This window comes from Callithrix jacchus, chromosome X (genome assembly GCF_049354715.1).
Source record: "Callithrix jacchus isolate 240 chromosome X, calJac240_pri, whole genome shotgun sequence".
NCBI classification, from domain to species: domain Eukaryota; kingdom Metazoa; phylum Chordata; class Mammalia; order Primates; family Cebidae; genus Callithrix; species Callithrix jacchus.
Genome location: NC_133524.1, coordinates 133010041 through 133028768, shown reverse-complemented (window position 1 = coordinate 133028768; position 18728 = coordinate 133010041). Strand labels below are relative to the sequence as shown.

The 18728-nt window shown below is 41.5% G+C and overlaps 1 protein-coding gene across 11 annotated transcripts in view; it reads left to right on the top strand.

The window, feature by feature from the left end:
- The window catches only part of MAP7D3 (MAP7 domain containing 3), a 33316-nt gene extending 16601 nt beyond the window's left edge, over positions 1-16715 (top strand). For 4 of the 11 annotated variants that reach the window (XM_078364115.1, XM_035289023.3, XM_008989964.4 and 1 more), the window contains 13 exons: positions 2344-2750; positions 3561-3688; positions 4239-4387; positions 6276-6411; positions 6846-6878; positions 7585-7735; positions 8994-9098; positions 10137-10190; positions 12855-12948; positions 14078-14276; positions 15338-15416; positions 15512-15643; positions 16495-16715. In XM_078364115.1, coding sequence (XP_078220241.1) covers positions 2344-2750; positions 3561-3688; positions 4239-4387; positions 6276-6411; positions 6846-6878; positions 7585-7735; positions 8994-9098; positions 10137-10190; positions 12855-12948; positions 14078-14276; positions 15338-15416; positions 15512-15640 — 1664 coding nt within the window. In that variant the 3' untranslated portion in view covers positions 15641-15643; positions 16495-16715. Of the gene's footprint in view, positions 1-2343; positions 2751-3560; positions 3689-4238; positions 4388-6275; positions 6412-6845; positions 6879-7584; positions 7736-8993; positions 9099-10136; positions 10191-11803; positions 11974-12854; positions 12949-14077; positions 14277-15337; positions 15417-15511; positions 15644-16494 lie in introns of all 11 variants that reach the window. The other 7 variants (XM_078364118.1, XM_078364117.1, XM_078364116.1 and 4 more) reach the window with 3 other exon arrangements.
- Positions 16716-18728: the final 2013 nt, after the last annotated feature.

The following is an 18728-nucleotide window of genomic DNA, read 5'->3' as shown; positions in this document are numbered from 1 at the left end:
GGCAGTTATCTGGAGAATAGGTAATTTGTAGGATGAGATTGTTAACTCTGGAGGTGGTTGTTAAATTTTAAAGCTGTAGGGGTTTTTAAAGTATAGAAAAACTTCACTGTCAAGGGAGAAAGTTTCCTACTCTACCCTCCTTTTTTCCCTAAAATGTGGAAAAATAGCATAGACCCACCCTTCAGCTTTTAACCAGAGACCTAAGATTGTTCTTAACATAAAACATCTTCAGGGTTGTGTGGACTTTCTCATTTTCTCATTTATGGTTTACATATAGTATTGGACTTGCCTTTGGATAGCAAGACACCCCCTGCCCCAATAATGGAAAGTGCTAACGCACTGTTCCTATGACGTTTTTCTCTTTTTTTCCCCTTCCACTTTTTCCTTTCTAGTATATATCCCACTCTCTTTGCTTTTTCTCAGTATTCATATGATTAGTAAAATGAATCTAAATGCTATCACAGACTTTCTTGTAGTGCACCCTTATCATTTTTGCTCTAATTCCTGACTTTTTTATGCCTAGTTATATGTATGTCAGGTTATTTTCTGCCAGTCTCCCCCACCAATCTATGGTGAGATATTTCTATTACCACCATCCAAAAAAACCTCAATATTTTGTCTTACATGTTTATAGCTAATAAAAATCCAGTTATACTATGTTTTCTGTAGATCAAACTGTTGGTGCTAATGTGACTGTTTAGGCATGTGTAGATGTGTAAATAAAATGCTTTCTCCACTAAAAATGACGGACTAAAAGATAACATTTAATATAGCTAAAAGTTTTATTCATAGGTAGTCAATCTTTCGTAATTTGGTCTATTTTAATAATTTTATAAGATTATGTGAAAATTTGCCACCCGTACATAATGATGAGGTGGCAGATAAATTTAACCAGGTCTTTTTTTAAAATTTAATTTACCAGGTCTTAAGAAAGCCACCTCCAAATACGTTTTTAAAAGTGTAATTAGGCCAGATGTGGTGTCTCACGCCTGTAATCCCAGCACTTTGGGAGACCAAGGCAGGTAGATCACCTGAGGTCAGGAGTTCAAGACCAGCCCAGTCAACATGGTGAAACCCCATCCCTACTAAAAGCACAAAATTCATCGAGTGTGGTGGCGCAGGCCTGTAATCCCAGCTACTTGGGTGGCTGAGGCAGGAAAATTGCTTGAACCTGGGAGGTGGAGGTTGCAATAAACCAAGATCACGCCACTGCACTCCAGCCTGGGTGATACAGCGAGACTCCATCTAAAAAAAATAATAATAATTAATTAATTATATAAGCAATAAATGTTTCATGGAGAAGAATTTTTTAATCGAATCCCCCATTATCCCAGTGTGCTCACTGGCAAGTTAATATTTTTCTTTGCATTTTTTTCACAAAATGAAATAACCTTCTTTTATTTAAACTCAATAGAAGCCATCTTTTATGTCCAAAATATTGCATGTTATTACTCTTAGTGACTGCCTTAATATAGTCCACATTTCCTTTGGAGCATTTGGATGCTATTTGCAATTGTTTCAATATTATAAACAGTATAGTAATTAGCAACTTTATGCATACATTTTTATGTATTTATGTAATTTCTTTTCCTAAGATTAAACCTAGAAGTAGAATTGCTAGAACAAGCAGTATGTACTTTTAATGGCCCCCCCCAGGGAAGATATACAAATCTATACTCCCACCTGTGGTGATGAGGTTGCCTGGTTCCAAACATTGGCATTAACGACTTTCTTCCATCTTACCTGGCACCAATATGATCATTTTTGTCCTCTTCATAGGAAAAATAAAATTAGATTGTTAAAGGTGGAAGGGACCTTGGAGATCCAATTCACTCTGATTAATGTCTCATTACAGTTGTTAGTATGGGTGAGAAAATGCTCTTTCTTACCTTCTATTCTAAAACAATAAACTATGGAGTGTCTTACATAATCACCTATAATGGTAAGATCTCTAGCCCTGGTGAAGATGTTTCGATTACTTTTAGAAAGGGTTGAAGATCTTGTAATTTTTTGTGAAAATTATTCTGAAATATAGTATGATTAAAATAGAAACAACTTACTGCAAACACCAACACTGGAGAAGCATCTTATTTTCATCTGTAACAGGCTATTGCCTTTACAATGACTGTTGTTCATGTTGCTTCTGAAGCACTGACTTTGTGATGGTTCTTTCCTGTGTCATCCAATTCACTAAAATTTCCTGTGTTGTGTGTAATCCCCGTGATGTCCTAATAAACAATCTCTTTTCTCTGTTCCTGTTCTTATACTGTATATGTGGTGTGTCCTTATCTTGTCAAATTTCTAGCTTAGGGAATTTAATTATCTGTCCTCATTCACTTACAGGCGGCCCCAAGTATGTAACGCAGTATGTCACTATGCCACTGCGTAAATGTACTAGTGATGAATTGAGAGCTTTTATGTTTCGCATATCGGCAGCAAAAATACCTCCTCAAACTAAAGTAGAAGTTCCCTCAGAAGAAGTAGAGGCACCTCCCAAGACACCTCCCAAGAGTATGGATGCACCCTCCCCAGGGAATATCAAAATAATTTCCAACAGAAAAATAGAGGCAATCCCCAAGTTTAACTTTTACATGGACACAATCCGTGAGAAGAGCATAGACTTATCCCCTGTGGTGAGTGGGGACGTGTCATCTGTCATGAGCACAACTGATTCTGAGTGGAGCACGGACACATCCTCCAAGTTGAGCATAGAAGCAGCCTCGAAGGTGCACCTGAGAACAGTTCCCAAGGTAAGCATAGAAGCATCTCTCGAGGTGAGCCCGGAAGCACCCCCAGAGGGGAGCCTGGAAGCACCTCCCAAGGTGTGTGCAGGAGCAGCCCCCAAGGAAAATGTGAAAGCATCATCCAAAGAGAACACGGAGGCAGTGGTGAAAGCGTCCCCAGAGTCGAGTGTAGAAGCGCCCCCAAGGCATCCCTTGAAGCAAGCTTGGAAGCCTCTCACAAGGCAAAAGTGAGAGATGCTCTAAGGGTTTGTCAAGTGTCTGTTATTGACAGGTTTTCTATTAAAATATGTACATTTTATTGTATACTTCACAGTAGGTCAGGTTTTACAACATAACCAGCATATTATTTATAGTATTTTGCAATATAGTTAATAAAATAGGCTAACTCACTTAAACTAAGAATTTAAACTCTCTGATGTTCATTGGACCACTTTTCCCCCAAAGCTGAAATATTAGTGAGTCTTTATTAGAAGGGAGAAAATGTAAGTTTATGTGAACTCTGTTTCTAAACTCTGAAGAAATGTTTTTCAAGAAATGTTTTAAACCCTGAGTTAGGATTTGGAAATAGAGTTAGGTTTTGAAGCATAATATGTCTTTTAAACCTATTACTTCTGTGATCTCCTCGAATTGTGTAATATAAATTGTTAGTCCAGAAGAAAATACCGCTGTCCTGCTTCTCATGCTCTAAAAGAAAATTGGAGTTTAAAGAATTCTAATTGTGTTTTATTCAGAATGTTTTTCTGTTTAAAAAAAAAAAAAAGCCAGCTGCAGTAAGAGAATTGCTAGTAACGTATCTTACTGTGTTTATCTGTTCAGAAATCAGAAACGGACCTACAGGCCTTAGACCGTGTTCCTAAGAAACATCTATCATCATACGGTGAATGTTATACATCGTCGTTTTCTCCTGAAAATGTTTGTGCTCCACCATCTCCTGTCAGTTCTAAGTAAGCAGCTTATTTGCAACTGTTCCTGATAGGTATTTTACCAGAACAAATTTCATGTTAATGTCTGATGAGTGAAATAATAGAGTGTGCATGGTAACACAAATGTAAAGGGGAAAAGCCTGTAAAAAGGGATTTACTGGGCCGGGCGCAGTGGCTCAAGCCTGTAATCCCATCACTTTGGGAGGCTGAGGCGGGTGGATCACGAGGTCAAGAGATCGAGACCATCCTGGTCAACATGGTGAAACCCCGTCTCTACTAAAAATGCAAAAAATTAGCTGGGCATGGTGGCGCGTGCCTGTAATCCCAGCTACTCAGGAGGCTGAGGCAGGAGAATTGCCTGAACCCAGGAGGTGGAGGTTGTGGTGAGCCGAGATCGCGCCATTGCACTCCAGCCTGGGTAACAAGAGCGAAACTCCATCTCAAAAAAAAAAAAAAGGATTTACTTTTCAGAAAAATTCCAAGATTATAATATCGTCTCATAATATCATCTCATATTTTATACAATTGTACACCAAAAATTAATTAGCAAACATGTATTACTTTTTCTCAGGAGTCAAATCCAAAAGAACCAGCTTTCATCACCTCTGCCGAAACAGTCAAAACAATCAGCAGACCCTTCCCTTCCCTGTAAAATGCCTCTTCAGTGGGACCAATTTGTGCAGAGTGAATCAAGCGCTGATAAAAATAAGAAAGAGTCAAGTAAGTTCTGTCGCTAAGTTTATCTTAGCAACACAGAAAATCTTACTGTATTCTGGGAAAGTTTCACTTCATTTTATTCCCCAATTGAGAGAACTTTAGGGAATTATTTTCCTTATAGAGAAAGAGAGTCTAACCAATCTCTGTTACATTGGAATGTATATTCTCTGTTTGCTTGTCCTTACCAAAGCTTTCTTCTCACCCCTTTGTTTTGAGAAACCATTTTTGGAACTGCTTTTAAAAGCATAGGTCTGGCCAGGCATGGTAACTAACACCTGTAATACCAGCATTTTGGGAGGCTGAGGTGAGAGGATTGCTTGAGCCCAGGAGTTCGAGACCAGCCCAGGCAACATAGAAGAGAGATTCCCTTTTCTACAAAAAAATACAAATATTAGCCTGATGTGGAAAGGATAGGCTGTATATTCTCTTAGGCGGTTAAGGATAAGAATAAGCCATATTATACCATAACTACCTAGCTTTAGGTGGTATACAGCTGTAGTCCCAGCTAGTAAGAAGGCTAAGGTGGGAGGATCGCTGAGACCACGAGGTGGAGGCTGCAGTGAGCCGTGATGGTGCCTCTACAGTCCAGTCTGGATGAGAGAGCGAGACCCTATATCAAAAAAAAAAGCACAGATCAGGTGAGAGGTTTGGTCTAGGTGATTGCTAAGGTCCCTTCTAGCTCTGAAAGTGATGGTTCTTGGAGAGAGCATATCCACTCGTGGATGAGCAGGTCTCTCCCAGGATTTAGGTTCCTTTCTATATATAGGCCATAATGTGGTTTCCCTTGATTTGTGTAGTATTCCTGAAAGTGCTATATTGCTATATATGCCCATCACATGCATTGTTAATACCCATGGACATTACTTAATTTCAAAAACACACTGGGAAATTTTGTTTTTTTTTTTAGGGAGCTCCACAGTGAATTTTTTGTAACAGAAACAATCATTTAATTATAGATTATTCATTCCTGATGTGTCTTCTCATTTTCATGTGTGATTTATTTAAAATAAATTAGTTATGTAGACCAAAGTATTATAATATGCCTCCATGTACTCACCTTATTTTACTGATAGTCTTGGTTTTATTATCTACTGTTAGCTACTCTATGATCAACCACATATATACACTATTATCAAGGTTTAGCTAAATAGTAATTATATAGTAAAAATGATGCACAAATCTCAAAACGTATGCCAGATGTATTTTTGCTTATTTGAGATACACGTACCCTTCATTTGGATTGAGCATAGCTTGTCTTCCTCTGTGTTCAGTATTTCTTATTCTTTTTTTTTTTTTGAGACGGAGTTTCGCTCTTGTTACCCAGGCTGGAGTGCAATGGTGCTATCTCAGCTCACTGCAACCTCCGCCTCCTGGGTTCAGGGAATTCTCCTGCCTCAGCCTCCTGAGTAGCTGGGATTACAGGCACACGCCACCATGCCCAGCTAATTTTTTGTATTTTTAGTAGAGACAGGGTTTCACCATGTTGACCAGGATGGTCTCGATCTCCTGACCTCGTGATCCACCCGCCTCAGCCTCCCAAAGTGCTGGGATTACAGGCATGAGCCACCTAGCTCCGCCCAGTATTTCTTACTCTTTTCCTGTGAGGTCGGTTGATTCAGTTATTTCAGAACAGCTAAAACGAAAGTATAAGTACATTGTTTCATTTTGGAACAAGCAGGTGTTAAAAAGAAACAAAATGCTACTGCTTTTGTTGAGGTACAGTTTGAGCGAAATCTGTTAAGCAAGCACCTATAGTTTGCTTGTGATTTATACATTTTGGACTATACACCTGTTTTGTTTTTTAATGTTTTGGATTGTGTTGTACTTCTTTGTTGGACTGAGAGATGACTAGCTCCCTAAACTAACTGTTGCACATATTTATTTAAACTAGAGTCTGATAAGAAGAATACTGTACGGTGTATGAATGACGAGATAGAAAAACTTTTTGCCAGGCTACGTCGTCGCATTGCTCGTCGACTAGGATCAAGAGAGGAAGAAGAAGAACTAGAGGAAGAGATGCAGCCAAGGTCAGCACGAAGTCTTCCTTCTTATACTATAAATCTTGAGTGGGGCCCACATTTTTGAAAATCAAAATTTAACCCTCAAGTTATGAATTCTCAAGGAGCAACTGACTTTCTTCAGTGAGGATCAGAAGTGCCTCATTGCTTGTATAGGAAGCATTTCAAGCCCTTGTAAATGGCTAAGGACTGTTGTGTGTAGATAAATGGCACAGTCCTTTTTGGCCTCCATACATCACGTGCCATTAAGGTGTGGTAGGAGGATGCACAGAGATCAAACTCACATTCAGGATTTGATCTCTCAACACCAGAGTGGTATATAAGAATATTTTTCTTTGTGTTCACTAGTGTCAGCCCTTTTCTTTTTTTAAATTGACTTTTAACCTCAGGATTTTAAACCTGAAAATTATACTTACTCCTGTTTTACTTTGGGTGTTTTCCAGGGATCTTTCTGACACCTGTATCTCGTCAGACCGGTGAGTCATTGCTAGGATTCCCTTAGTGCGCAGCAAATCTCATGTACAGTAGTGTGCTTTCAAATTCTAGCAAAGGTTTCTTGCTCCTCCATCTTGAGGCCTATTTCATGTGAGGCCTTATAATGTAAACCTCTGTCCACTGACTGCAGGGAATAACAACACTACTGACTTTGCTTTTAAGTATTTAGTGTTATTTGAAATTATCACATATTTTCCATATGCTTATATGGGCTTGGGAAAAAGAAGTATTATGAATAGCAAAAAACTATAGCCTGAAGAGTATTATTACTCACTTCATATAAACAGAGCTAATGTAGCCTTTGAAAATGCTGAATACTAGGGAACCAGCAGACTCTCCTCTAAGTTATCTCTACAATCCCCACGAGAGATTGGGTGTGAGCATGTATAAATAAGGCCTTTTGGGGGATGTCACATCTCAAAGACAGTTAAGTTTTTTAACAAGCAAATTAATCTATTACTTGATTGAAATATTTTTCTGCTCCTAAGGACTGGTTTTTCTCTTTTAAAAAGGGGTGGAACTGTGTGATTCCTATATAGTAAGAACACAGAAGATGTAGTGACTATGGTGTAAATATAAATTGTATTACTATACACAGGAAGTTTCACGATAAAAGCTCACATAGGACTGCAAGCTGAGTATGGTAGCAATCAAGACAAATACTAAGAATTATTTCAATACTCTCAGGGCCGTTAAGAAATCAAAAGATGTGGAAAAGAAAGAAGCTGAGTTATTGGAAGCAGAAGAGTTCTTGAAACCCGAAGATGGGCAACAACAAAAGGAGACTGAAGAGAAGAAGGGCTGGCCGGATCAGGAAGACCAGGAAACACCACTTCAGGTTTGCTGGCTTGACACTTTTATCAGGGGATGAGAACCAGATTACATCAGTTGGAACCCAAAGCAAAAATATCTGTCTCTGACAAGACATGAGCAGATTCTCTGGCTGCTTTATTTTATTTTATTTTTATTTTTTGAGACAGAGTTTCACTCTTGTCACCCAGGCTGGAGTGCAATGGCATGATCTCGGCTCACTGCAATCTCTACCTTCTGGGTTCAAGTGATTCTCCTGCCTCAGCCTCCTGAGTAGCTGGATTACAGGCATTCGCCACCACGCTCGGCTCCTTTTTGTATTTTTGGTAGAGACGGAGTTTCACCATGTTGTCCCAGCTGGTTTTGAACTCCTGACCTCAGATGATCTCTCCACTTTGGCTTCCCAGTGCTGGGATAACAGGCATGAGCCACTGTACCTGGACTCTGGCTGCATTTTTATGTTACAGTCTCTATTAGCCAGTACCACTGCAGGTCATTGTCAGCCACTCTCAGAAAACCACAGAATGTTTTCCTACTGAAATTAGCAGAAAACAGGAAATTGTGGATTAGTGGTTCTTAATTTGAAATCCAAATTGCTTAAACAGATTCAACATTCTACATTGGTTTCCCCCATCTTTCATTCTGTGGTACCACATACAACTCCACCAACTGGACCTTACAATGTCCCTGTAACAGATAAGATAAACCATAAATACTTTTACAAGTTTAAAATCATTAACCAATAAGAATGTCTCATCTATCTAAAGTCAATCATTGGGTAAATAAAGGCCCAAACTGAGCTCAGACTGTATTCAGTTTGAATTATTATCATAGCCCAATTCATATTCCTGGTTTTTAGTGTGTCATTCACCAGCGTTGGTCAAATGTTTTATATATGACTGTTTATGCCTGCTTTTTTTAGCAAAGTGCCTTCAATAATCCTCTCAGTGCTTTTGAGAAATGTCAGGTTGTTGGCTTCTGTTACTGTGTTAATGGACAGCTCCACAGTCATGTAAATACTTTGAAATAGGGTGGTATGGTGCTTATAAATGTAACCCTGTGGTCCTGAATCCTTAAGATAATGTTTAGCCTAGCTTTGTGCATTCTAATTAGTGCTTTGAAAATTGACAATCCACAAATATCTTATATATAGGAACCTTCATCCAAAAGGTTACATTATTTTGTTACACTAGATAACATTTTACTGTTGAAGTTTTTAAACTAGCGTTCTCTGATGTCACTCAGGTGTCTTGAGATTAAATGATACTTTTATATAAAATTCCTAGGAATGGGACACCAAAATAAAAGCTCAAGAGGAAGACAACAAATACAAGAAAGAAGTCGACAGAATTATGTTACAAAATTTAAAAGAACACCTAGGAAGGAAAAAGGTACTCACTCTCTGTTTAGGGGGACTTGATTTTGGGTTTAAAACAATATTGGGCACCTGATAGCAGCACATTTTTCAAAATCACACATCTGGTGTATGCTAGCCCCTGGTGGTTTCCCCACTCTGTTCTCTTCCTTTTCCAAGGATCTGACCTCTCCTACATAGAAGGCTCTCCTCTTACTAATCATGCCTCCCCATCATGGACCCTTGGTGGTTGTTATAGTGATGCCTCACTATATCAAACCTCTGGTAACAAAACTCCTCTGAGCAGAGTGACTCCAGTCGTGGTAGGGGTTGGTGGAAGTTAAGAATTTCTTCCAAACTTGCTGGAAATTGCAGCAACTACATGGGAAAAAGCAGAAACTGTGGGCCTCTCTGAGAGGCCGAGGCGCAGGCTATTTGTAAGGTAGGACCACATGTGAGCTTATCTGGCAGCCGTGGTCCTGCAGGTACTGCAAGGCTTCTCTGGTAGTAGATTGGTCACCTCGAGGGGGCCAGGGAGCTGCAAGTCTCCTCACTGCAGGGAAAGAAGTATGCACAGGAGAGAGAATTCTGTCATTCCCTAGAATATATTACTCTTCTACCTCCTGTCTTCTCTCTTCATTAACACAGTCTCTAACAGTGTGGCATCATTGAGGTGTATTATTTTCATTAACATTGGCTTCAGGAATCAACTGAAGACTAAAGACTATAATTATGTTAAGACTAAAATTATGTTAAAAGCTCTAATTGGTTTTCAATATGCTTAGTCTAAGTAATGAATTCCTGCATATACAAAATTAGGAGTTAGATGTTGTCATTTGGATATTTGTGTTATAACAAATCCAGCGGTCATCATTCCAGGCATTGTACCGCTAAAACTGGGATTGGGATAGGGAACATAACTGCCACCACAAGCCTTCTGTTGGTAATATTTGTGGTTTTGGAGCAATCACTGCCATTGTTTACCTCTGTGAAATGGGGATAATCAACTCCTTTAGAACAAGTGTTCGGTTTCTAATGTGTTTTTATGTTTGAATTTTTATTTTCCTTTAAACAGAGAATAGAAGAAATTATTAAGTGGATGGGACAGACAGATGTGAATGCCTCCAAGGTAATCTCCATACTCATACCAGCAGTGTATAAGAATGCCTCTTGTTTCACATTATTGCCATGCTTTTCATTTTTGCCAATCTGGTGCTAATGAAATAAAGTGTTACATTTCCATTTCCCTGATAATTAACAAGGTTGACCATGTTTTCATATCTTTAGTTAGCTCTCATGTTTTCTTTTGTGTGAAAGGCTTGTTTTGATCTTTTGCCCAAAACTTTTGGCTTGATTTGTCTCATTTGTAGTTCTTTAAATATTTGAGATACTGCCTTTTTTTTGGTTATGTATTGTAGATGTCTTCTCCCAGTTTACAGCTTATCTTTTCTTTCTTTTTTTTTCCTGGCTATAATGTATAATGATCAAATCAGGATAATTAGCATATCCATCACCTCAGAGGCTGATTATTTCTCTTTTTTTTTTCTTTTCTGAGACAGAGCCCTGCTCTGTCCCCTAGGCTGGAGTGCAGTGGCACAGTCTCAGCTCACTGCAACCTTCGCCTCCTGGTTTCAAGCAATTATCCTGCCTCAGCCTCCCCAGTAGCTGGGATTACAGTGTGCCACCATGCCCAGCTATTTTTGTATTATTAGTAGAGACAGAGTTTCACCGTGTTGGCCAGACTGGTCTCAAACTCCTGACCTCAGGTGATCCACCCACCTCAGCCTCGCAAAGTGCTGGGATTACAGGTGTGTGCCACCACGCCCGGCCAGCTTATCTTTCTTAATGTTGACCTCCACTGGATAGAAGCTTCTGATTTTTTCTTTCCTTTTTTTTTTTTTTTTTTTTTTTGAGATAGAATCTTGCTCTGTCACCCAGACAGGGGCACAGTGATACAATCTCGACTCACTGCAACCTCCACCTCCCAAGCTCAAGCGATCCTCCCACCTCAGCCTTCCAAGTAACTGGGACTACAGGTGCATACCACCACACTCAGCTAATTTTTAATTTTTTAATTTGTTTGTAGAAACGGGGTTTTACCATGTTACCCAGGCTGATCTTGAACTCCTGGACTCAAGCAATCCACCCGCCTCAGCCTCCCAAAGTGCTGGGATTGCAGGCTTGAACGCCCTGCCTTCTGATTTTAATGTTGTCGAATTTACCAATATTTTCTGATGACTAATGGGATAACTAATGAAGCCAGGCACCTTTTCATAAATCTTATGGGCCTGTTGGAGATTGTCTTTGGTGAAGAACTTTTTCACGTCATTTGCTTGTTTTGCTGTTTTGTTACCTGCCTTTCTCTGATTGAGTTGTAGACATTTTTACCAACACTAGTTAGGAGTCCTTTGGATTTGCAGGTTTCTTTTTTCATGCCATAGTCGGCCTCACACTCCCCTAATGTCTGTTGATGAATCAGACGGAAGTTCTTCTTTTTAACAAGCTCAAATTTATCCTTTTTTCCCTTATGATGAGTGCTTTTGTGGTCTGTTTCATAATTATTTGTTTACCCCAACGTCATGTCTTTTGATGGGGCACATGTATTCAAGGCCTTTTTCCTCCAGCTTCTGTGCTTTTTACATTCTGTGCTATAAAACTGATGTTTTGTCTGTTTGTAATTACCCAGTTGTGCTCATTTATATTAAATAAAATGAGAATTTACAGTAGAAATGTCATTTCCAGAAAATGCTGGGAGTCATCATGTCAAAGTTCGTTCAACTTATTGGGAGTTTTACCTCAAGCAGCAACCAAAGGCTGGGCACAGTGGCTTGCGCCTGTAATCCCAGCCTTTGGGAGGCCAAGGCGAGTGGATCTCTTGAGCCCAGGAGCTCAAGACCAGCCTAGATAACATAGTGAGTCCTCGTCTCTATAAAAAAATTTAAAAATTATCCAGGTATGGTGGCACATGCCTGTAGTCCCAACTACTTGGGAGGCTGGGACAGGAAGATTACGTTAGCCCTGGAGTTTGAGGCTGCAGTGAGCTATGCTCATGCCACTGCACTCTGTCCAGTGCAAGTCTAGTCAAAACTTTTTAGCTTCAGCAGAATGAGACTTTGTCCCCCACCACCACCAAAAAATAATCAGTCAAAACTTTTTTTTTTGAGACGGAGTTTCCCTCTTGTTACCCTGGCCGGAGTGCAATGGTGCGATCTCGGCTCACCGCAACCTCCACCTCCTGGGTTCAGGCAATTCTCCGGCCTCAGCCTCCTGAGTAGCTGGGATTACAGGCACGCGCCACCATGCCCAGCTAATTTTTTGTATCTTTAGTAGAGACGGGGTTTCACCATGTTGACCAGGATGGTCTTGATCACTTGACCTCGTGATCCACCCGCCTTGGCCTCCCAAAGTGCTGGGATTACAGGCGTGAGCCACCCGCCCCCCGACCTAGTCAAAACTTTTTAGCTATTCACTGACTAGTCCCATCCCACCTTAGTTAAGGTTCTGAGAAGGTATAGAACAAATGCCAACCCAAAGCTGTAGTCCCTTGGCTACTGCCCAGAGACATCTTTCATTCTCGAGCGTCTTTTCCAAACTAAAAGACACAGCTGTGGGTACCTGTCTCTATCCTTTGTAGATTCTTGGGGCTAGTTAAAAGAGGTTAGGTTTTTTTTAGCTTTTCATTGAAATGACAAAAGTTAGCCATCAATCCAGCTTTGAAATCTGACTTCGTTGAAATTCTAAACCAGGATGATTGAATATTAGGCATAATCAAGATTTCCTTTTTTAATCATAGGTCACAGAAACGCCCTGCCATGACACATATGAGGAGGCTGAGGCTACCAGTGAAGAAAGTGACACAGACTCATTGAATGAAATATTTCTGTCAGGTTAGTCCCCATTTAGGAGCTAGACTGCCTAGGTTCATATCCACGTGTTCCTCTGCTTTTGAGCTGTGTGGCTTTGGGCAGGTCACTTAACCTTTCTGTGCTGAGTTTTCCCATCTGAAAACAGGGGAAGCTAATGTCCTTTTCCTAGAGTGGACATGAGATTTCAATAAGATAAATCCATGTAATTCTAAGAACAGTGTCTGACACATAAACTCAATAAATATCAGTTGCTGCTGCTATTATTTGAAAGATCATGCTAATAGACTGTAGACATCAGCTCCTTCTCACTTGAATGTGAGGAGACCCAGCATTTCATAGCTCACCTCCTCAAGGCATCCATGATTGACCATAGGTGGAATTCCACTTTCCACTTCATTAAGAAAAATTGAAACCATGCCATAATATGAATGCCCTCTCAAATGTATCAGTGACTCCCTTACGAGTAGGAACGACTTTGTGGTAGCGGTAATTGGCATTTGAGAAAACAAGATTTGTCCATATTTTTCCTGCCAGTGTATATTAAACAGGGGAGTCAGGTCCTCTACTAGGTGTTGGGGATGAAGAAGGGTGGAAAGACATGGCCTCAGCTCGAAGGAGCCATAGCCAGTGGGAAGACAAACATATGAGCAAACCATAATACTGCCACAAGATGATGGGGTTAAAAGAAGTTTGGTGAAAATACAATGAGAACATAGCAGTAGGAGCCTCTCAGTCTGCCTTAGGGCATTGAGGAAAGCCGAAGGTAGGAGGTAACATTAGAGGTAAGATGAAATGCACAAACAGAATTGGCTAGGTGAGTGATCAGGGGAGGGGCAAGAATCTCGAGCAGTTCTTCTCTCTGGCCTGTTATTCTTTCCTAGCAAAGTAAAAACGACAAGTTCCTTAAAGGTAGCCTCTTGGTGCCTCGAGGGCAGGGTGAGTGTATGTGCTGAGCAGTGGCCCAGGACATGGCTTGGGAAAGTAAAACAGCTGTGGGGCTGCTGGGCCTGCCTCCCGGGGGTACCACTACTTGACTCTTCCTGCCTTCAGACAGGTGTCACCTCCTCCCCATGCCGTAAGGGTCACAGCCTTCGCTTTTTCTTGAATTTGTTATTGAAACTCCATATTTAATTGTGATTTTTTTCCCTAGGCACTTTAAATGGCAAAGATCCATCTTCCAAATTGAAAAAGTCAATTAAGAATGTCAAGAAGATGCCACCCAAGCTGGTATTTCTGCAAGACAGTGACATCCAGGTCCATAAAGAGCCAAAGACATATTTTAATCGTGATTTAAAAACCTTCAGACCAAAAAGAACGAAATACACTTCAACACAGGCAGTAATTTCAAGGTGAGTCACTTAGGCAGCTTATCTAAATAAACTTGGCAGGATTATGACTGACATTCTTAGAATGCTAAATAATAGTATCTCTTGAGCTCATGTTTGTACCAAACATGATGTCAGGTATTTGACTTAACAGAAATAAACTCATCCCCACAATAGCCTTGCTAGGTAAGGATCATCATCCCCATTTATAAAGACAAGGAGACTGAGGTGTGGAGAGGCTAGGGGCTTCATTTGCTCAATATCCTGCTATTAAAGGGCTGAGCCCAAATTCAATTCCAGATACATCTGGCTCCAAACTTTACTTTTGTTCATAGTGATTAATGTTGTCTCATAAAGCCGGGCAAGAAGACATTTACTGAGTGATTGCTATCTACCAGGCATTTTATATTACCCGTTTCAATTATCACAACTCTGAGTGTGACAGTAATATCTTCATTTTATTTATTTTTATTTTTTATATTTGTTAAGAGAAGAGGTTTCACCATGTTGGCCAGGTTGGTCTTGAACACCTGGGCTCAAGTGATCTGTCCACCTTGCCCTCCCAAAGTGCTGGTATTACAGGCATGAGCCAGTGTGCCCAGCCATAATATGCTCATTTTCAGTGTAAGAAAACAAGGTCAGAGGTTAGGTCAGGAAAGCAGGAACCAATTCATGGAAAGGGATGCTATTCACCTGCAAGGCCCACAGGAACAGGAGTCTGCTGAGAGGGGCGGTGATGTGGAAGGAGCACTAGAGCTAGAGAACCTGCACCAGTTCTGTCACTACATGTCATTGGCCACATCCTTGACCAATCTGAGGGAGGGACAGGGTTTCTGGAGTCCCACGTGCTTAGCTGCTCCTACTCCTGGTGCTTCCGTGGGACCAAGGGCTTTCTGGAATACAGTTTGAAAATCAGTGTGTCTGTGATCTCTAGGGTTCCTTTTAGCCATCCTGTTCTATGATTCGGAAAATATTTTTTTAATTCCAAGGCATTTCTTAGAAGTTAATCAAAGGACAGAGCTTCTTTTAGGATAGAGCCTTGGTGTGGGAATAATTGGGATTCTAACCAAACTGTCTCTTTCCAGACCATCTACCAAAAGAATGACCAGTCGTACAACAAAAATCAGAAAGGCAGATGAAACCAATACCACCAACAGATCCTCTGTTAGTATGAATTATGAGCAGCAGCATATTTGTGATAAGATTACCAATATTTTAAGTCACGCCAGACTGTCTTTGTCACATTTTTCTCCTGACAGCCACAAACAAAATCTGGAGGATTCCATGACAACTCGCCAAAGTCTTCAGACACCTTTAGACGACAAGAGAAGCAGCAAACCTGTTTATCCTATTCAGGAAGGGCCTCATCTCATCTACCTTTTTCTTGAAAGGCAATTGACCCCGAAACCCCCTCCCCTCCTTCTAGCTGTTCCAGGGCAGTCTTTGCACCACATAGCTTTGGAAGAGAAGAAGACAGTTATGGGTCTGCAGGAATGATGTGAGAGTCTTCCATTAAGCTGGTTTTGAGAGAGTAGAGAGTAGATGACTTGATTCTAATTTTTATGTCCCACATTTCCTGCCAGATATGAAAAATAACTTCTAGCCAGATGTGGCGACTCAGGCCGATAATCTCGGCACTTGGGGAGGCCAAGGTGGGCAGATCACTTGAGGTCAGGAGTTTGAGAGCAGCCTGGCCAACATGGTGAAACCCTCGGCTCTACTAAAAGTATAAAAATTAGCTGGGTGTGGTAGCGCATGCCTGTAATCCCAGCTACTTGGGAGGCTGAGGCAGGAGAATCACTTAAACCTGGGAGGCAGAGATTGCAGTGAGCCGAGATCACACCACTGCACTCCAGCCTGGGTGACAGTACAAGACTCTTTCTCAAAAAAAAAAGTTCTTTTCAAACTTACATCTCAGACTCCTCTTAGCTCCTGGTCTGCGGGTTGCTTGGCAAGCACGCAAACATTTGCTTAGGGCAGAATATTAGGGAGGTCTTTGGAATAGCCTCAACCTGTGTTCCCAAAACCGGAAGCCCCTTGTTTTTCTTTCCTTGAGAAGCTCTCTTTGAAATTGAGAAACACCTTGGGCTTGGTCGGGAGCTGGGGAAGGGGAGGGCATATATAGGGTCACCAGTATGTCAGCAACTCCAGGAGCATGTGCCCTGAAGCGAGGCCAGGGACAAGTTGCTGTGAGACTAGTATCTTCTCTACTAATCTTTCTTTTATTTTTCCCTCTGGTCAGATATGTAAACTTTTCTCACCCTGGGAGGTATATACATCGTCCACTTGGATAACTCAACTCCTGGGCCATCAGTCCTCAAATTTTTTGCTTCTGACTTGAACCTGGCAAAGGATGTGACACCGAAAAATTAAGGAAGCTTCAGAAGGTCTCGAAGATTCGCAAATCATCTTGTTCTCTTGTTTCTAAGCAAGAGTTCTGAGTAAAATGTTTCTGCATGCTCAGGCAGTTCACTGTGCTCTTTTACATACTCTTAATGACATCACCGTTACTGTGAGTTGGCAAAACAAATGTTCTGATCTGCCCATGAGTGTTTAGTTTCCAACCTTAAATCATGCTTTATTCCAGCAGTCCACAACCTTTTTGGCACCAGGGACTGGTTTTGTGGAAGACAATTTTTCCATGTACCTTTGGTGGGTGCAGTGTGGTGCTTTTAGGATGATTCAAGTGCATTACACGTATTGTGTACTTTATTTCTATTATTATTACATTGTAATAGATAATGAAGTAATTATACAGCTCACCATATTGTAGAATCAGTGAGAGCCCTGAGCTTGTATTCCTATAACTAGACGGTCCCATCTCAGGGTAGACAGTGACAGATCATCAGGCATTAGATTCTCATAAGGAGTGCATAGCCTAGATCCCTCACATGTGTGGTTCACAATAGGGTGAGTGGTCCTATGAGAATCTAATGCCACCACTGCTGTGACAGGAGGCAGAGCTCAGACAGCAATGCAGGTGATGGGGAGCCACTGTAAATACAGATCAAGATTTGCTTACCTGCCATTCACCTCTTGCTCTGCAACCCAGTTCCTAACAGGTCACAGACCAGCACCGGGCTGTGGCCCAAGGGGTGGGGACCCCTGCTTTACTAGGTTTTATTTTTGATAGGGCAAGGTCCTTGTTTATCCCCAGTCTTTGGGGTCTGGTGCTTATGAGAATGGTGGTAGCCATTCCCCACTGAACATGCTAGAGCTTTCTATATACTTTTGAATCAGCACAAACTAGACACAGCTCATTCCTGTCAAACATATCACCTCCATATGTCTCATCTGAGCTGGATACTCTTTACTGCCAAGTGTGGTGCCAGGTTCTGTAGATCCATCCATTGAAACTGTCTGCCAGGATGTTCCTGTTTACAAGGCCAAGGTGATGGCCCTTGACCTAGCCTTCCCCTCACGCTTTGCTGCCTCACATTTCCCTTCCTGGTGTCCTCTCCCTGGAGGGACAGACCCCTGGCCTCTAGCAGCAGATTCTGCAGATCAGTGCATTTTCTGCTCCTGTGTCATTGTGGACACTGCCTGTGGAATGAAGCTTTTAACAGCTCCAGTCCCTAAAAAGCACAAGAATGCAGTGTGAAATACCATAAAGAGTGCCAGACAGCCCCCTGAAGACCTGAATCCAGCCGAGAGGGCTGCTAGCTCCCATGTGACTTTGTGTGTGTTGTTGCTCCTCTCTGATCCCTGTTCCTTATCTGTCAAATGAGGGAGCTCTGCTACAATCTCTGCAGCCTTTTCAGTTCGGAGATTCCACTGTTCTCGAATACCTCTAATAGCAGTTAGGGCCAAGGAGCCAGGGCATAGAAGCAGGCTGTGCATGACATTTTATCATGTCAGGGGGCAATTCCCTGTCATTTTCAGTGACCCCACCCCCCTCAGTGCCTGGCCGGCCTGGTTGGTTGAAACAGGCTCCAAAACAGCCACCAGTCCAGTTACAGTGTTTCCAGATGGGTTTTAGGCACCCAAATAATTTGAATTTCCCCAACTGTGTTGTAATTGTTGTAGTTAGATTTACATGTGCAATATGCCAGGTACTTGGTAGGCATTTTGTTTTATTTTATTTTATTTATTTTTTGAGATAGTCTTGCTCTGTCGCCCAGGCTGGAGTGCAATGGCATGATCTCAGCTCACTGCAACCTCCACCTCCTGGGTTCAAGCAATTCTCCTGCCTCAGCCTCCTGAGTAGCTGGGATTACAGAGGCACACACCAGCACACTTGACTAATTGTATTTTTAGTAGAGACAGGGTTTCACTATGTTGGCCAGGCTGGTTCGAACTCCTGATTTCAAGCGATCTTACTGCCTCAGCCTCCCAAGGTGCTGGGATTACAAGCCTGAGCCACCGGGCCCTGCCAGGCATTTTCAATGCTCACAACAACCCTATGAGGTGTGGGTATTCATTTATGCCTATGAGGACACCAAGATGTGTGGCAAGCAGCATTTGTTCCAGGTCACA